This window comes from Pseudophryne corroboree, chromosome 8 (assembly GCF_028390025.1).
Source record: "Pseudophryne corroboree isolate aPseCor3 chromosome 8, aPseCor3.hap2, whole genome shotgun sequence".
NCBI lineage: Eukaryota > Metazoa > Chordata > Amphibia > Anura > Myobatrachidae > Pseudophryne > Pseudophryne corroboree.
Window position 1 is genome coordinate 71,590,048 of NC_086451.1, and position 19,972 is coordinate 71,610,019.

Below are 19,972 nucleotides of genomic sequence, written 5' to 3' on the forward strand. Positions count from 1 at the left end.
ACTAAGGGGCTCTCCTGAGCTGCTTAGAGTAAAAGTTTAAAGTAGGTTTTTTATTTTCAGTGAGACCTGCTGGCAACAGGCTCACTGCACCGAGGGACTAAGGGGAGAAGAAGCGAACTCACCTGCGTGCAGAGTGGATTGGGCTTCTTAGGCTACTGGACATTAGCTCCAGAGGGACGATCACAGGCCCAGCCATGGATGGGTCCCAGAGCCGCGCCGCCGGCCCCCTTACAGAGCCAGAAGACTGAAGAGGTCCGGAAAATCGGCGGCAGAAGACGTCCTGTCTTCAATAAGGTAGCGCACAGCACCGCAGCTGTGCGCCATTGCTCTCAGCACACTTCACACTCCGGTCACTGAGGGTGCAGGGCGTTGGGGGGGGGCGCCCTGAGACGCAATAAAAACACCTTATATGGCAAAAAATACATCACATATAGCTCCTGGGCTATATGGATGCATTTAACCCCTGCCAATTTTTCCATAAAAAAGCGGGAGAAAGGCCGCCGAGAAGGGGGCGGAGCCTATCTCCTCAGCACACTGGCGCCATTTTTTCCTCACAGCTCCGTTGGAGGGAAGCTCCCTGACTCTCCCCTGCAGTCCTGCACTACAGAAACAGGGTAAAACAAGAGAGGGGGGGCACTAATTTGGCAGATAAATATATACAGCAGCTATATCAGGGAGAAACACTTATATAAGGTTATCCCTGTATATATATAGCGCTCTGGTGTGTGCTGGCAAACTCTCCCTCTGTCTCCCCAAAGGGCTAATGGGGTCCTGTCCTCTATCAGAGCATTCCCTGTGTGTGTGCTGTGTGTCGGTACGTTGTGTCGACATGTATGAGGAGGAAAATGGTATGGAGGCGGAGCAATTGCCTGTATTAGTGATGTCACCCCCTAGGGAGTCGACACCTGACTGGATGGTCTTATGGAAGGAATTACGTGATAGTGTCAGCACTTTACAAAAGACTGTTGACGACATGAGACAGCCGGCAAATCAGTTAATACCTGTACAGGCGTATCAAACACCGTCAGGGGCTCTAAAGCGCCCGTTACCTCAGATGGTCGACACAGACACTGACTCCAGTGTCGACGGTGAGGAAACAAACGTATTTTCCAGTAGGGCCACACGTTACATGATCACGGCAATGAAGGAGGTTTTGAACATTTCTGATACTACAAGTACCACAAAAAAGGGTATTATGTGGGGGGGTGAAAAAACTACCCGTAGTTTTTCCTGAATCAGATGAATTAAATGAGGTGTGTGATGAAGCGTGGGTTTCCCCCGATAAAAAACTGCTAATTTCTAAAAAATTATTGGCATTATACCCTTTCCCGCCAGAGGTTAGGGCGCGTTGGGAAACACCCCCTAGGGTAGATAAGGCGCTCACACGCTTATCAAAACAAGTGGCGTTACCGTCTCCTGATACGGCCGCCCTCAAGGAACCAGCTGATAGGAAGCTGGAAAATATCCTAAAAAGTATATACACACATACTGGTATTATACTGCGACCAGCAATCGCCTCAGCCTGGATGAGCAGTGCTGGGGGATTCCAAACGGCATATGGAAGTATTGCCGTATAAAGGGGAGGAGTTATTTGGGTCGGTCTATCGGACCTGGTGGCCACGGCAACGGCTGGGAAATCCACCTTTTTACCCCAGGTCACCTCTCAGCAGAAAAAGACACCGTCTTTTCAGGCTCAGTCCTTTCGTCCCCATAAGGGCAAGCGGGCAAAAGGCCACTCATATCTGCCCCGGGGCAGAGGAAGGGGAAAAAGACTGCAGCAGACAGCCTCTTCCCACGAACAGAAGCCCTCCCCCGCTTCTGCCAAGTCCTCAGCATGACGCTGGGGCCTTACAAGCGGACTCAGGCACGGTGGGGGCCCGTCTCAAGAATTTCAGCGCGCAGTGGGCTCACTCGCAAGTGGACCCCTGGATCCTGCAGGTAGTATCTCAGGGGTACAAATTGGAATTCGAGACGTCTCCCCCTCGCCGGTTCCTGAAGTCTGCTTTACCAACGTCTCCCCCCGACAGGGAGGCAGTTTTGGAAGCCATTCACAAGCTGTATTCCCAGCAGGTGATAATCAAGGTACCCCTCCTACAACAGGGAAAGGGGTATTATTCCACGCTGTTTGTGGTACCGAAGCCGGACGGCTCGGTGAGACCTATTTTAAATCTGAAATCCTTGAACACTTACATACAAAGGTTCAAATTCAAGATGGAATCACTCAGAGCAGTGATAGCGAACCTGGAAGAAGGGGACTATATGGTGTCTCTGGACATCAAGGATGCTTACCTCCATGTCCCAATTTGCCCTTCTCACCAAGGGTACCTCAGGTTTGTGGTACAGAACTGTCACTATCAGTTTCAGACGCTGCCGTTTGGATTGTCCACGGCACCCCGGGTCTTTACCAAGGTAATGGCCGAAATGATGATTCTTCTTCGAAGAAAAGGCGTCTTAATTATCCCTTACTTGGACGATCTCCTGATAAGGGCAAGGTCCAGAGAACAGTTAGAGGTCGGAGTAGCACTATCTCAAGTAGTACTACGACAGCACGGATGGATTCTAAATATTCCAAAATCGCAGCTGATTCCGACGACACGTCTGCTGTTCCTAGGGATGATTCTGGACACAGTACAGAAAAAGGTGTTTCTCCCGGAGGAGAAAGCCAGGGAGTTATCCGACCTAGTCAGGAACCTCCTAAAACCAGGCCAAGTGTCAGTGCATCAATGCACAAGGGTCCTGGGAAAAATGGTGGCTTCTTACGAAGCGATTCCATTCGGCAGATTCCACGCAAGAACTTTTCAGTGGGATCTGCTGGACAAATGGTCCGGATCGCATCTTCAAATGCATCAGCGGATAACCCTGTCTCCAAGGACAAGGGTGTCTCTCCTGTGGTGGTTACAGAGTGCTCATCTTCTAGAGGGCCGCAGATTCGGCATTCAGGACTGGGTCCTGGTGACCACGGATGCCAGCCTGAGAGGCTGGGGAGCAGTCACACAGGGAAGAAATTTCCAGGGCTTGTGGTCAAGCATGGAAACGTCACTTCACATAAATATCCTGGAACTAAGGGCCATTTACAATGCCCTAAGTCAGGCAAGGCCTCTGCTTCAGGGTCAGCCAGTGTTGATCCAGTCGGACAACATCACGGCAGTCGCCCACGTAAACAGACAGGGCGGCACAAGAAGCAGGAGGGCAATGACGGAAGTTGCAAGGATTCTTCGCTGGGCGGAAAATCATGTGATAGCACTGTCAGCAGTGTTCATTCCGGGAGTGGACAACTGGGAAGCAGACTTCCTCAGCAGACACGACCTCCACCCGGGGGAGTGGGGACTTCACCCAGAAGTCTTCCACATGATTGTAAACCGTTGGGAAAAACCAAAGGTGGACATGATGGCGTCCTGCCTCAACAAAAAACTGGACAGATATTGCGCCAGGTCAAGGGACCCTCAGGCAATAGCTGTGGACGCTCTGGTAACACCGTGGGTGTACCAGTCAGTGTATGTGTTCCCTCCTCTGCCTCTCATACCCAAGGTACTGAGAATCATAAGAAGGAGAGGAGTAAGGACTATACTCGTGGCTCCGGATTGGCCAAAAAGGACTTGGTACCCGGAACTTCAAGAGATGCTCACGGAAGACCCGTGGCCTCTACCTCTAAGAAAGGACCTGCTCCAGCAGGGACCATGTCTGTTCCAAGACTTACCGCGGCTGCGTTTGACGGCATGGCGGTTGAACGCCGGATCCTGAAGGAAAAAGGCATTCCGGATGAAGTCATCCCTACCCTGATCAAAGCCAGGAAGGATGTAACTGTGCAACATTATCACCGTATTTGGCGTAAATATGTTGCGTGGTGTGAGGCCAGGAAGGCCCCTACAGAGGAATTTCAACTGGGTCGTTTCCTGCATTTCCTGCAAACAGGACTGTCTATGGGCCTAAAATTAGGGTCCATTAAGGTTCAAATTTCGGCCCTGTCAATATTCTTCCAAAAAGAACTAGCTTCAGTTCCTGAAGTTCAGACGTTTGTCAAGGGAGTACTGCATATACAGCCTCCTTTTGTGCCTCCAGTGGCACCTTGGGATCTCAATGTAGTTTTGGGGTTCCTAAAATCACATTGGTTTGTACCACTCACCACTGTGGACTTAAAATATCTCACATGGAAAGTGGTAATGCTGTTAGCCCTGGCTTCAGCCAGGCGTGTTTCAGAATTGGCGGCTTTATCCTATAAAAGCCCTTACCTAATTTTTCATACGGACAGGGCAGAATTGAGGACTCGTCCTCAATTTCTCCCTAAGGTGGTTTCAGCATTTCACTTAAACCAGCCTATTGTGGTGCCTGCGGCTACTAGGGACTTGGAGGATTCCAAGTTACTGGACGTAGTCAGGGCCCTGAAAATATATGTTTCCAGGACGGCTGGAGTCAGAAAATCTGACTCGCTGTTTATCCTGTATGCACCCAACAAGCTGGGTGTTCCTGCTTCTAAGCAGACTATTGCTCGTTGGATTTGTAGTACAATTCAGCTTGCACATTCTGTGGCAGGCCTGCCACAGCCAAAATCTGTAAAAGCCCATTCCACAAGGAAAGTGGGCTCATCTTGGGCGGCTGCCCGAGGGGTCTCGGCTTTACAACTTTGCCGAGCAGCTACTTGGTCAGGGGCAAACACGTTTGCTAAATTCTACAAATTTGATACCCTGGCTGAGAAGGACCTGGAGTTCTCTCATTCGGTGCTGCAGAGTCATCCGCACTCTCCCGCCCGTTTGGGAGCTTTGGTATAATCCCCATGGTCCTTTCGGAGTCCCCAGCATCCACTAGGACGTTAGAGAAAATAAGAATTTACTTACCGATAATTCTATTTCTCATAGTCCGTAGTGGATGCTGGGCGCCCATCCCAAGTGCGGATTGTCTGCAATACTTGTACATAATTATTGTTACAAATATCGGGTTATTATTGTTGTGAGCCATCTTTTCAGAGGCTCCTTTGTTTATCATACTGTTAACTGGGTTCAGATCACAAGTTGTACGGTGTGATTGGTGTGGCTGGTATGAGTCTTACCCGGGATTCAAAATCCTTCCTTATTGTGTACGCTCGTCCGGGCACAGTGTCCTAACTGAGGCTTGGAGGAGGGTCATGGGGGGAGGAGCCAGTGCACACCAGGTAGTCCTAAAGCTTTTACTTTTGTGCCCAGTCTCCTGCGGAGCCGCTATTCCCCATGGTCCTTTCGGAGTCCCCAGCATCCACTACGGACTATGAGAAATAGAATTAATCGGTAAGTAAATTCTTATTTTTTTTCTCCTCCTGCATTCAACATGCCCATCAAAAGACATGCAGAATATCTTTCAGTTGGGGAGAAATGTCATCTCCCCGCTTCCTTCTAAAAAGCACAAAGGAAAGGATGGAAAGATTGGTATTGTTGGAGGCTGTCAAGCATATAATGGGCTCCATGTTTTGCAGCAATTTCAGCTCTCAAACTGGCTTCAGATTAATCCCAAGTATTTTGTACAAAAGCCGCAACAACTGTCTTTAAGTTATACAGTCCGGAGGGGATTGTGCATCCAGTCCTGGACCATCCCAATGCTTTACAGGAGATTGAGAAATGACTCACAGGGGTAAATTTACTAAGATTCGTATTTTCCCGTTTCAGGTCAAAGTTCAATCACGAATGACATTGAAAGTGTAAAACTGCAACTTTTTGAATTGATTACGACTAATTTACTAAGCTGTCGTATTCGGGTTTTTCTTTTGTTCCGATGTCGATGTCATTCGTGGTTTTTTTTTCTATTTTTACGGCAGTGATTAGCAAAACACTGCCGACTTTTTTACAATGAATCTCGGCCGGATCTGTGTGATCCGTGCTGGGGTTCATTTTTTTTGTTTTTTTTTAAATTAAACACTGTCAAATATTTAAAAAAAAATTGCGTGGGGTCCCCCCTCCTAAGCATAACCAGCCTCGGGCTCTTTGAGCCGATCCTGGTTGCCGAAATATTGGAAAAAAAATGACAGGGGTTCCCCCATATTTAAGCAACCAGCATCGGGCTCTCCGCCTGGTCCTGGTTCCAAAAATACGGGGGACAAAAAGAGTAGGGGTCCCCCGTATTTTTAAAACCAGCACCGGGCTCCACTAGCTGGACAGATAATGCCACAGCCGGGGGTCACTTTTATATAGTGCCCTGCGGCCGTGGCATCAAAAATCCAACTAGTCACCCCTGGCCGGGGTACCCTGGGGGAGTGGGGACCCCTTCAATCAAGGGGTCCCCCCCCCCCCAGCCACCCAAGGGCCAGGGGTGAAGCCCGAGGCTGTCCCCCCCCATCCAATGGGCTGCGGATGGGGGGGCTGATAGCCTTTGTTGTAAAAGAAAAGATATTGTTTTTAGTAGCAGTACTACAAGTCCCAGCAAGCCTCCCCCGCATGCTGGTACTTGGAGAACCACAAGTACCAGCATGCGGCGGAAAAACGGGCCCGCTGGTACCTGTAGTACTACTACTAAAAAAATACCCAAAAAAACACAAGACACACACACCGTGAAAGTATAATTTTATTACATACATACACACATACATACATACTTACCTTATGTTCCCACGCAGGTCGGTCCTCTTCTCCAGTAGAATCCAAGGGGTACCTGTTGAAGAAATTATACTCACGAGATCCAGGGGTCCAGGGTCCTCGGGGAATCCAGGTGTAATCCACGTACTTGAAAAAAATAACAAAACGGACACCCGAGCCACGCACTAAAAGGGGACCCATGTTTGCACATGGATCCCCTTTTCCCGACTGCCAGAAACCCACTCTGACTGATGTCTAAGTGGGTTTCTTCAGCCAATCAGGGAGTGCCACGTTGTAGCACTCTCCTGATCGGCTGTGTGCTCCTGTACTGAGTGACAGGCGGCACACGGCAGTGTTACAATGTAGCGCCTATGCGCTCCATTGTAACCAATGCTGGGAACTTTCTGCCCTGCGGTTGACCTAAAGTGACGTCACCGCTGAGCAGAAAGTTCCCAGCATTGGTTACAAATGAGCGCATAGGCGCAACATTGTAACACTGCCGTGTGCCGCCTGTCACTCAGTACAGGAGCACACAGCCGATCAGGAGAGTGCTACAACGTGGCACTCCCTGATTGGCTGAAGAAACCCACTTAGACATCAGTCAGAGTGGGTTTCTGGCAGTCGGGAAAAGGTGATCCATGTGCAAACATGGGTCCCCTTTTAGTGCGTGGCTCGGGTGTCCGTTTTGTTATTTTTTTCAAGTACGTGGATTACACCTGGGTTCCCCGAGGACCCTGGACCCCTGGATCTCGTGAGTATAATTTCTTCAACAGGTACCCCTTGGATTCTACTGGAGAAGAGGACCGACCTGCGTGGGAACATAAGGTAAGTATGTATGTATGTGTGTATGTATGTAATAAAATTATACTTTCACGGTGTGTGTGTCTTGTGTTTTTTTGGGTATTTTTTTAGTAGTAGTACTACAGGTACCAGCGGGCCCGTTTTTTCCGCCGCATGCTGGTACTTGTGGTTCTCCAAGTACCAGCATGCGGGGGAGGCTTGCTGGGACTTGTAGTACTGCTACTAAAAACAATATATTTTCTTTTACAACAAAGGCTATCAGCCCCCCCATCCGCAGCCCATTGGATGGGGGGGACAGCCTCGGGCTTCACCCCTGGCCCTTGGGTGGCTGGGGGGGGGGGACCCCTTGATTGAAGGGGTCCCCACTCCCCCAGGGTACCCCGGCCAGGGGTGACTAGTTGGATTTTTTATGCCACGGCCGCAGGGCACTATATAAAAGTGACCCCCGGCTGTGGCATTATCTGTCCAGCTAGTGGAGCCCGGTGCTGGTTTTAAAAATACGGGGGACCCCTACTCTTTGTCCCCCGTATTTTTGGAACCAGGACCAGGCGCAGAGCCCGATGCTGGTTGCTTAAATATGGGGGAACCCCTGTCAATTTTTTCACCATATTTCTGCAACCAGGATCGTCTCAAAGAGCCCGAGGCTGGTTATGCTTAGGAGGGGGGACCCCACGCAAATTTTTTTGAAAAAATAAGCACTTTCCCACCCCTTCCCACTGATATACATGCACGGATCTCATGGATCCGTGCATGCCTATCCAATCACGAATAAAAAAAAAAGGTCTGTTTTTTTTTAGCACTTTTTTACGAGTTGTAATTTTTCACGGCAGTGTTTGTTTTTTTTTGCTTTGCACTTCTTAGTAAATGACCGAGATTCATACTTAAACAGCCGCGTTTTGACCGATGGTGTATTCATTCGTGATTTTTTTCCTAGGACTTCAAAATATTACGAATGCCCTCATCACTGCCGTGATTATTGCTTAGTAAATTACCGAGATGACACTTTGATGAAAAAACGGCATCTCGGTCAAAATCGGGAGCTTAGTAAATTTACCCCACAGACTGCATTACATTGTAATAGGACCAGGGTTGGGAAGAGACTTTTCCATACTGGAAACAGCAGGTTGACTTGGGCTAATTGCCCATCAATCTTCTTTTATTCCAGGCTATCAGAGGGCTGTCCTCACTGCAAACTTTATGGAATTCAGCCGAGTGTATGAAGCTATGCTCACTGAAGCCAGTAGATAGCAGTGCCCAGCCAAGAACTGGGGAATGTAACTATTGTTCAGGAAGTAGAGTGGGACCTGATTTCAGATAGGGATAAAGTCACAGTGTGCACTCATGAAGGGAGCAGCTGGTGTTGGGGAGGACAGGGAGATCTCCTTGCTGGCTCCCTGGGAGTCTTGGCACACTGGGCATTTATTGCCTAGACAAGAAAGACAAATAGCCAAAATCCTTTGGTGTCAGCATTCAGTGTTTGTTCACTTACAAGACAATGGATATGAACGTTCAATGTCTACAGGTGACATGATTACGCCCGTAAGCTGGATCCGTGTAGACATGATGAATGTTGACATAGAAGTTGACATGCATGTGGTTGGCATGAGGTGGTCTACATGCAGCATGCCACAAAGACTGAGTGTACACTCCATTCAGGAAAGCCTTGTGATGTGCCCCGTGTCCTCCATGGGATGAATGAGAAAATTTGACTTTTGTTCTTTTGTCAAACCCAATGATACCGCATCCCCCATTTCATTCTAAAATCTTTTACATTTCTGGCATAAACATGATTGTTTTAGAACCCGACGCTTAGTAAATAAACCCCCTAGATCAGGGCTGGCCAAACCGGTCCTCGAGATCTACCAACAGTTCATGTTTTCCAGGCCTCCTGGAGATCTGTATAACTGTCAGCTAGGAATGAATGCAGTACATCTTAATTAGTAATGACTACACCTGTGCACTAGCTAGGTGGTCTTGAAAATGTGAACTGTTGGTAGATCTCGAGGACTGGTTTGGCCAGCCCTACCCTAGATACTAGAGGCAGGAGAGTCAGCACATTAAATTTACTGGCAACAGCTCAAGCTCCTCCCCTCTATACCCCATTGACTGACTGGGATCTACAGTATTTACTAACAAAGCTCTAAAGGATAGAATAGGAAGAACAGAACAAGATGGTAAGGAGAAACAACGTTTTCTAACAGAACAGCAATTCCAATGGTCAAGAACAGAAACAATAATATAAAGCAGATGGTGTCCGGTGTCCCCCATAAGACATGAAGAAAAGGGTTTGACAAAAGAACAAAAGTCAAATTTTCTCATTCATCCTATGGGGGACACGGGGGCACATCACAAGGCTTTCCTGAATGGAGTGTACACTCAGAAGTTGCAGTCAGCAGCACCATATGTTTAAAACTGATATCTTTGGTTGCAAAAGTATTGAATCTAACATTTGGTCATGGTGTGCATCAAAGATCAGGTAACTGACTGGCACAGTTGAGGCTCTATGCCATGCCATCCAAGAAGCACCCACGATCTGGTGAAAAGTGCACTCACATTTTCAGGAACTGCCTGTTCTCCCCTAATGTAGGCCAGGCAAATTACCAATGTAATCCACCTACCAGTGGTCTGTTCTAGCCAACCTCTTTTGTGGAAGTCATAAAGGACCAACAGGTGATTTCACAACGTCAAGAGAGCCCTCATCCTCCGGATCCCCATCCTGGTCTAAGGCTAAAGGCCCATAAACACTGGGTGATTTTGAGCTGAAAGCAGCTCACTTTTGGTGTTTTGACCTGTTTTCAGCTCAAAACCACCCAGTGTGTATGGCCAAACGATGAGCGCTGATGTGCGCTCCCGCTTCATCGCTGGCGGCCACCGTTCATCTACTGGTATTACCAGTAGATGAACGACGGGGTGAGCGGCTTTCCATAGCGTCCTGCTATGGAAAGCCGCTCACCCCTGCTGACATCACTGGGCAGGGGGGAAAAGCGCTCAATGTGTATGCACTGAGCACTTTTCAGCCCAGCGATGTCAGCGATCATCGCTGTGCAAAAACGCCCAGTGTGTATGCACCTTAAGATTACATTATCCTGATTACAATGGTTCTTGCTTCTAACTACAGCTGCGTCTTGATTTAAAGTAAGGAATGGGGGTCTACATGACAGAGCCCCCAACTCCAAAGCTCTCCCACCTGTAGAGATAGCCAACAGGATGGCAGTCTTATAGGAAAATAACTTCCAACTCCACCAATTCCATTAGTTCCATTAGTTCAATAGATGGGTGTTTTAAGTCAGCCAGCTACAGATTGAGATCCAATGAGCTATTGAGGGGATGTATGTAGGCTGTACAAGCACCTGTCCCTGTGAGAAGGCCTGCACTTTAGGTAGAAGAGCTACATTTCTCCAAAACAGAGGGCTGAGACCAAGCGGAAAAAAATAAGATTTTAAACCTACCAGTAAATCTATTTCTCTTAGTCCGTTGAGGATGCTGGGGACTCCGTAAGGACCATGGGGTATAGAGGGGCTCCGCAGGAGATAGGGCACCTAAAAAGAACTTTGACTATGGGTGTGCACTGGCTCCTCCCTCTATGCCCCTCCTCCAGACCTCAGTTAGAGAACTGTGCCCAGAGGAGATGGACAATACAAGGCAGGATTTAGCAATCCAAGGGCAAGATTCATACCAGCCCACACCAATCATACCATGTAACCTGGAACATACATAACCAGTTAACAGTATGAACAAAAACAACAGTAACGGTCCTAGACCGATGTCAACTGTAACATAACCCTTATGGAAGCAACAACTATATACAAGTCTTGCAGAGTTTCCGCACTGGGACGGGCGCCCAGCATCCTCTACGGACTAGGAGAAATAGATTTACCGGTAGGTTAAAAATCTTATTTTCTCTTACGTCCTAGAGGATGCTGGGGACTCCGTAAGGACCATGGGGTTTATACCAAAGCATCCAATCGGGCGGGAGAGTGCGTATGACTCTGCAGCACCGACTGAGCAAACGCTAGGTCCTCATCAGCCAGGGTATCAAACTTGTAGAATTTAGCAAAAGTGTTTGACCCCCACCAAGTCGCCGTTTGGCAAAGTTGTAAGGCCGAGACGCCTCGGGCAGCCGCCCAAGAAGAGCCCACCTTCCTAGTGGAATGGGCCTTAACCGAATTTGGTACCGGCAATCCAGCCGTAGAGTGAGCCTGCTGAATCGTATTACAGATCCAGCGAGCAATAGTCTGCTTCGAAGCAGGAGCGCCAATCTTATTGGCCGCATACAGGATAAACAGAGCCTCTGTTTTCCTAATTCTAGCCGTCCTGGCTACATAAATTTTTAAGGCCCTGACTACGTCCAGGGATCTGGAATCCTCCAGGTCACTTGTAGCCACAGGCACCACAATAGGTTGATTCATATGGACGTGTCCTCAATTCAGCTCGATCCACATGAAAAATCAAGTAGGGGCTCTTGTGTGAGAGAGCCGCCAATTCAGACACTCGCCTTGCTGATGCTAAGGCCAACAAGATGACCACCTTCCAAGTAAGAAATTTCAACTCAACCTTGTTAAGCGGTTCAAACCAGTGTGATTTTAGGAACTGCAACACCACGTTCAGGTCCCATGGTGCCACTGGAGGCACAAAAGGGGGCTGGATGTGCAGCACTCCCTTTACAAACGTCTGGACTTCTGGAAGAGAAGCCAATTCCTTCTGAAAGAAAATCGAGAGGGCCGAAATCTGTACCTTATCCGAGCCTAATTTCAGGCCCATATCCACTCCTGTCTGTAGGAAGTGGCGAAAACGACCCAGATGAAAATCTTCCGTAGGTGCATTCTCTGTCTCACACCAAGACACATACTTTCGCCAGATACGGTGATAATGTTTTATCGTCACCTCCTTCCTAGCCTTTATTAAAGTAGGGATGACCTCTTCCGGAATCCCCTTTTTTTCTAGAATTCTGCGTTCAACCGCCATGCCGTCAAACGTAACCGCGGTAAGTCTTGAAATACACATGGCCCCTGCTGCAACAGGTCTTCCCTCAGAGGAAGAGGCCAGGGGTCTCCTGTGAGCATCTCTTGTAGATCCGAGTACCAGGCCCTTCGAGGCCAGTCTGGGACAACGATTATCGTCTGTACTCTTCTTCGTCTTATGATCCTCAACTCTTTCGTGATGAGAGGAAGAGGAGGGAACACGTAGACCGATTCGAACACCCACGGTGTTACCAGTGCGTCTACTGCTACTGCCTGAGGGTCCCGAGACCTTGCGCAATACCTCCGAAGTTTTTTGTTGAGGCGTGACGCCATCATGTCTATTTGAGGAGTTACCCAAAGACGTGTTACGTCTGCAAAGACTTCTTGATGAAGTCCCCACTCTCCTGGATGGAAATCGTGCCTGCTGAGGAAGTCTGCTTCCCAGTTGTCTACTCCCGAAATGAAGACAGCCGACAGAGCGCTTACATGATTTTCCACCCAGCGAAGAATCCTTGTGGCTTCCGTCATCGCGACTCTGCTTCTTGTCCCGCCTTGGCGGTTCACATGAGCCACTGCTGTGACATTGTCTGATTGAATCAGAACCGGTAGGTTTCGAAGAAAACTCTCCGCTTGTCGAAGGCCGTTGTAAATGGCCCTGAGATCCAACACATTGATGTGTAGACAGGACTCCTGGTCTGACCAAAGACCCTGAAAAGTCTTTCCCTGTGTGACCGCTCCCCATCCTCGGAGGCTCGAGTCCGTGGTAACCAGGATCCAGTCCTGAATCCCGAACCGGCGACCCTCCAGTAGGTGAGCACTTTGCAACCACCACAGGAGGGACACTCTGGTTCCTGGGGACAGAGTTATTTTCCGATGTAAGTGCAGATGGGACCTTGACCACTTGTCCAGGAGGTCCCATTGAAAAGTCCGTGCATGGAACCTTCCGAAGGGAATGGCCTCGTAGGCCGCCACCATTTTTCCCAGAACTCGAGTGCATTGGTGAACTGACACCCTTTTCGGTTTTAGCAGTTCTCTGACCATGCTCTGGATGTCTTGGGCCTTCTCTATTGGGAGAAAGACCTTCATTTGTTCCGTATCCAGTATCATACCTAGGAACGGTAGTCGAGTTGTCTGAATCAACTGTGACTTTGGAAGATTTAGAATCTAACCGTGTTGCTGGAGCACTCTCAGAGAGAGCACCACACTGCTCAGCAATTTCTCCCTTGATCTCGCTTTTATCAGGAGATCGTCCAAGTATGGGATAATTGTGACTCCATGCTTGCGCAGGACCACCATCATTTCCGCCATTATTTTGGTGAAAATCCTCTGGGCCGTGGAAAGTCCAAACGGCAACGTCTGAAATTGGTAATGACAATCCTGTACAGCGAATCTCAGGTATTCCTGATGGGGGGCATATATGGGGACATGAAGGTACGCATCCTTTATGTCCAGAGACACCATAAACTCCCCCTCCTCCATGTTGGCTATTATCGCTCTGAGTGATTCCATTTTGAATTTGAATCTTTTTATGTACAGGTGTAGGGATTTCAGATTCAAAATCGGTCTGACCGAACCGTCCGGTTTCGGGACCACAAATAGGGTTGAGTAGTAACCTCTTCCCTGCTGGTGCAGGGGAACCTTGATTATCACTTGCTGTATACACAGCGTTTGAATTGCAGCTAACACTACATCCCTTTCCGATGTGGAAGCTGGTAGGGCCGATTTGAAAAATCAGCGCGGGGGCACCTCCTCGAATTCCAGTTTGTAACCCTGGGAAACTATTTCCAACACCCAGGGATTCAGGTCCGAACTGCCCAGGCCTGACTGAAAAGTCGAAGACGTGCCCCCCACCGGTGCGGACTCCCTCAGGGGAGCCCCAGCGTCATGCTGTAGGTTTTGGAGCAGCCGGGGAGGACTTTTGTTCCTGGGCACCTGCCGCCGCAGGTGCTCTCTTGCCTCTGCCCTTACCTCTGGCGAGGAAAGAGGATCCCCGACCTCTTTTGGACTTGTGCGACCAAAAGGACTGCATCTGATAGGGTGTTACTTTCTTTTGCTGTTGGGGAATATATGGTAAAAAATTTGATTTACCTGCTGTAGCTGTGGAAACCAGGTCCGTCAGCCCATCCCCAAACAATACATCCCCCTTATAGGGTAGTACTTCCATATGTTTCTTGGAATCCGCATCACCCGTCCATTGGCAAGTCCATAAGGATCTTCTCGCTGAGATAGCCATGGCATTGGCCCTAGAAGCTAGCAATCCAGTGTCCCTTTGAGCATCCCTCATAAATAAGGCTGCGTCTTTTATATGGGCTAGAGTTAGGAATATAGTATCCTTATCCATAGTATCAAATTGGTCTGTCAGCTCATCTGTCCAAGCTGCAATTGCGCTACACACCCATGCCGACGCAATCGTCGGTCTTAGCACAGCACCCGTATGAGAATAAATACCCTTTAAGGTAGTTTCTTGCCTGCGATCTGCTGGGTCTTTAAGGGCCGCTGTGTCAGGAGACGGTAGCGCCACTGTCTTGGATAAGCGCGTCAGGGCCTTGTCCACAGTGGGGGGTAATTCCCAAATCTCCCTGTCCTGCTTAGGGAAAGGGTATGCCATAAAAATTCTTTTGGGGATCTGCGGTCTCTTATCCGGAGTCTCCCAAGCTTTTCCAAAGAACTCATTTAATTCATGAGATGTGGGAAAATTAATAATCTGTTTCTTTTCCTTAAACATGTGTACCCTTGTGTCGGGGACTGAGGGTTCATCCACAATATGCAACACATCCCTTATTGCCACAATCATACACTGAATAGTTTTAGTCACCCTAGGGTGCAATTTTACTTCGTCATAGTCGACACTGGAATCAGAATCCGTGTCGGTAGTAGTGTCTTGTGTTAAGGGACGCTTTTGAGACCCCGACAGGGCCTGTGAGTCGGTCCAATCTGAGGATTGACCGCCTGATGTCCCCCCTAAACCACCTTATCAAGCCTTTTATGTAAAGATGCCACACTTGCATGCAACGTATGCCACATGTCCATCCAATCAGGAGTCGGCACAACCGACGGGGACACACCACTCATTTGCTCCACCTCCTCCTTGGAGAAGCCTTCCACCTCAGACATGTCGACACACACGTACCGACACCCCACACACACACACACACACACACACACACAGGGATTTACCTATAAGGGGACAAAACCCCAACCAGGTCCTTAGGAGAGACAGAGAGATAGAGTATGCCAGCACACACCCAGCGCTTAAAAACACTGGAATATACAACCAGATAGCGCTTTTATAAGTTTATAATCGTAATCTCCACTCACTGCGTCGCCAAAGTGCCCCCCTCCTCCTTTTTCCAACCTGTGAAGCTCAGCAGGGGAGAGAACAGGGAGCCAGCGTTTTCTCATGCAGCCTCTGTGGAGAAAATGGCGCTGGTTAGTGCTGAGGATCAAGCCCCGCCCACCCGACGGCGGTCTTCGGTCCCTTCATCATATATTAATAAAATGGCGGGGGTCCGCGGATTTACTGTCCCCCAGCCTAATCCACCTTATTTATGGCCAAAACGAGGTTTATTGCTGCCCAGGGCGCCCGCCCTGCACCCTTCAGTGCCTGCTTTGTGTGTGTGACTGGGAGCAATGGCGCGCAGCTTACCGCTGCACGCTTACCTCATGAAGATCTGATGTCTTCTGCCGCCTGAAGTCTTTTCCTCAATACTCACCCGGCTTCTATCTTCGGCATCTGTGAGGAGGACGGTGGCGGCGCGGCTCCGAGACGAACCCCAGGTGAGACCTGTGTTCCGACTCCCTCTGGAGCTAATGGTGTCCAGTAGCCTAGAAGCAGTGCCCAACTTTACAAGCCAGCTCTGCAAAATTCTTTTTCCACAGAAAACTCTGGAGAGCTCTCTGCAGTGCCCCCATTCTCCTCTGGGCACAAGATCTAACTGAGGTCTGGAGGAGGGGCATAGAGGGAGGAGCCAGTGCACACCCATAATCAAAGTTCTTTTTAGGTGCCCTATCTCCTGCGGAGCCCCTCTATACCCCATGGTCCTTACGGAGTCCCCAGCATCCTCTAGGACATAAGAGAAAAGAACCCCCTTTGCTTCACACAGGTGGTGTAGATCTTCCAAACCTCTGGTAATTCTTGGACAAAACAGTCTTCCAAGCACTGAGCATGATCTGAACCACCATGTCAGAAACACTTATAGGCCCTACACACTGGCCGATTTTCTGAAAGATATGAACGATCTCGTTCATAAATGAACGAGAACTCGTTCATATCTTTCAGTGTGGAGACTCCAGCGATGAACGATGCGCGTCCCCGCGCTCGTTCATCGCTGGTCTCCCGTCGGCTGTGCATGCAGGCCAATATGGACGATCTCGTCCATATTTGCCTGCACTTCAATGCAGCCGCGTGACGGGGGGAGTGAAGAAACTTCACTCCCCCAGTCACTGCCCCCCCGCCGCCGGGTCGCTCGTCGGCCGTTTCGGCCGTCGGGCACCTCGGCGGCGCATCGTCAAATGTGTAGGGCCCCTTAGTTTTAGGTATCATCGCTTCAACAGCCACGCCGTTAAAAGCCTGTCATGGTTAACTTGAGAGGCTTTTAACTTGATAGGAGACCTGACAACACATATTGGCAGCAGTTGTAGAGTACCGTGATATTCTTGCCCAGTTCAGTGCCATCAGGATTACAAAACACCCGCAGAGCCATTGATACCAGAGGGAAAAGGTAGATCAGTCAGCAGTCCGAGTGAAACAGATATAATGTCTATTAGAACCACAGAAACAAAAGTGACCCAGTTTGTGGTTCAACAACGATGCCATCGTATCGACATCCAGTTGCCCCACCTGTCTTACATCTACTGTAAGATATCCAGATGAAAAGGCCTTTGCCTGCGATGAAGGTTGGGCCTGCTGTTTAGTTCCCAGTTTACTACCCCTGAGATTAAAACAGTTATGATGCCATGATCTTTGTGAACTTTCTCTGTACTGTGACCAAGCCAAAGAGCAGGGCACAAAATGGACATTACCATAGGCATTTTGGGAGACACTGGTTCCCCTCCTGAATTGGAACATGCAGATTTTGCTTAATTGATGTAATTGGGCACTATTAACGTGCCCTGTTCCATGCAGTGATGACTGACTTAATGGATTCCATCTTGAATCTGCCCACATTATAGAATTTGAGGTTTTGTATTGGTCAAAAGGAGCGATCCAGTTCTGAACTAGGAAGACATCTGAGTAAAATCCAATCCTGTTTTTCCAGAACTAGAAATGAGGGAAGGGAAGACTTCCCTTAGGGCAAAATGTTTTGTTTTGTCTCCAGGAACTCTGGTGGTGAAAAAATGCCTGGGTAGAGACTTCAGATTTATGATGTATTCCCAACTTATGATACCCCTTATCCAGCCACCTGTTGTGGAACTAAACCGCTGACAGATAGGCTCCCACCACAGGATAGGCCGAAATTAGCAAAACCTAGCACCCTTCGGTCTAGGACATTAACAAGGAGAAAGGGATTTTTTTTTGCCCCTGAGGCCTGGGAAATTTTGCCCAGTTCAAGACCAAACAAGACCTCCTCAGAATCCACTTGGAACAGTAACTATCTCCCAAATGCAAACATGATGAGATTGCAGAAGGTAAAGTTCTAATCTAGAGCAAGGAGTGTATTGGGAATGGTGGCTCCCACCCAGGTACTCCAAGGCCTCATGGATATGTTTCATCAGGGTTAACAATTCAGATTTTAGATTCTAGGCCATTCGCCAATCAACTCTTCAATATCTTATTGATCAAGCCAAATCTAAACAAGGTCAAAGGAAGGATCCCTACTACACAAGAGATCACAGCTAGATACACATCCAGCCTGGCTGATCAGGAACATTTAGGGTCTTTAAGCAGATGGCTGATCAGGAACATTTAGTGTCTTTAAGCAGATCCTCCACCTGCCAGAAGAAGGGACAGAAATAGTTTGCATGTTTTAAGTGCCCAAGCTTCTGCCATTGTTTTATTACCTGTGTCACCTCTGCCTACCCCCACACTCAACCCTACTCCTCACCCACCACCCACCTGTGCCAGACCTATCCCTGGTGGCCAACCAAGTACTTTGGCAATAGATCTGTCCCGTCTCCCTCACAGTGACCGCTGTTGTTGCGTGCCCCCACATTCGGACAGGACAGACCTTATGAAATTATTATACAGATCCACTGTCCTCCATATGACGAGAGAGAAATATGCAAGTTCAGAGTGAAGGCTATAATCCAATTATGACCATCTTGTTTCTCTGGAAGCCCTAAGCCATGAGAATAAGGGGGCATAGGGGTCACTAGTACACTTATATAGTGTAGAGGGGGTGTCCTGTTACACTGAAGAGTAGTCATTTTTTAGCAGAAAACTAAAGCAATCATTATAGATGGTTTACTATCAATCACCAGTTATCTGTGGAACAGTGCTCATGAATTGGATTTTGTATCTTACAGTAGATAAGCCATCGCTACACTGCTAGGTACATCACCTTCTATATTAAGCGGTCATATTTTGTGTATGACATGTATAATTTATGACATTGTGCTTTCTTACATAAACACAGTGTTTTTGTCCACTGCAGCTCAAACAAGAGGTCCAGGCAGCCCTAAACAGACGCGGACGCTTAAAGTCGACAGCCCCTCGTATCAGTGAGCCACCAGTATCACAACCAAGAAAAAACCCCAAGGACACTCCCCATCATTGGAAACAATTTGGGTTAGGACTGACAAAACCCTGGATAAGCAGAGAGTATATAGGAGGGTCCTAACTGCAGTTACTCACCAGCAACCGTCACGTTATTCACACTGAATTGGACCAAAAAAAAATAATAAAAAGGAATAAAACAGTATTAAGTCTATTGCAGATTACCACATCCATGTCTTAATTAATGATCTACATTTGTAAAGGGCTCAGCAGTTCTGTGAACAATATTACTGTCCATGAGGAAGTGTTGCACAATAAACTTAGCCTGACAAGGAAGCAGTTTCTCTAATCATCCTATTTATTACAAGGGGCGTTCAGCAGTCCTCATAGATTATGGGGTATATTGAATTAGGGTGGAAAACTGCCGTCTGTCGAAAAGACTGCAGTTTTCGACTTTTTAAGGTCGAATAGTGATTTGACCTATTCAGTCCCATCAGTTTTTATTCGACAAGTCGTGGAATTCGACTTGTCGAATAGTACGTGAATCGGCGGTATAGCTGCCGATTCACATACTTTTGAGTGAAACGGCCAAATTCAACAGGATTTGGCCCCATTTCCGACCATCTCGGTCTGACATAAAAAAAAGTCGGACTGAGATGTGGGACCCAGCGGAGGGGGGGGGTCCGCGGGGAGACGGCCGCAGGGCATACAGGGGAGAGAAGCGCTACAGCGCTGCAGCAGGATGTCTCACAGCCGCGACGCTCACGGCAGCGTCCACCCGGCTCCAGCAAGTGAGGTCACGCTTGCTGGAGCCGGGTGGACACTGCCGTGAGGTCTGGCGGCTGTGAGACAACCTCCTGCAGCGTTACTGTAGCGCTGCTCTCCTCCGTCTGCCCGCGGCTGTCCCCCCACCTTTTCCTCCTCTGGGTCCCTCATCTCAGTTCGACTTTTAAAAAGTCGAATTGAGATGAGATTGAATAAGGGTCTTCGGAAAAAAAAAAAAGAAGTAAAAGCTAGAC

At 48.5% G+C, this 19,972-nt stretch overlaps 1 protein-coding gene and 1 pseudogene across 2 annotated transcripts in view; both read left to right on the forward strand.

The window, feature by feature from the left end:
• TTC16 (tetratricopeptide repeat domain 16) overlaps positions 1-19,289 on the forward strand; it is a 125,660-nt gene extending 106,371 nt beyond the window's left edge. The window contains exon 14 of one of the 2 annotated variants that reach the window (XM_063936629.1): positions 18,892-19,011. In XM_063936629.1, the coding sequence (XP_063792699.1) occupies positions 18,892-18,919 (28 nt within the window). In that variant the 3' untranslated portion in view covers positions 18,920-19,011. Of the gene's footprint in view, positions 1-18,891 lie in introns of both variants that reach the window. The other variant, XM_063936628.1, reaches the window with a different exon arrangement.
• LOC134948005 (ATP-dependent (S)-NAD(P)H-hydrate dehydratase-like) lies at positions 2,796-8,767 on the forward strand (annotated as a pseudogene).
• Positions 19,290-19,972: the final 683 nt, after the last annotated feature.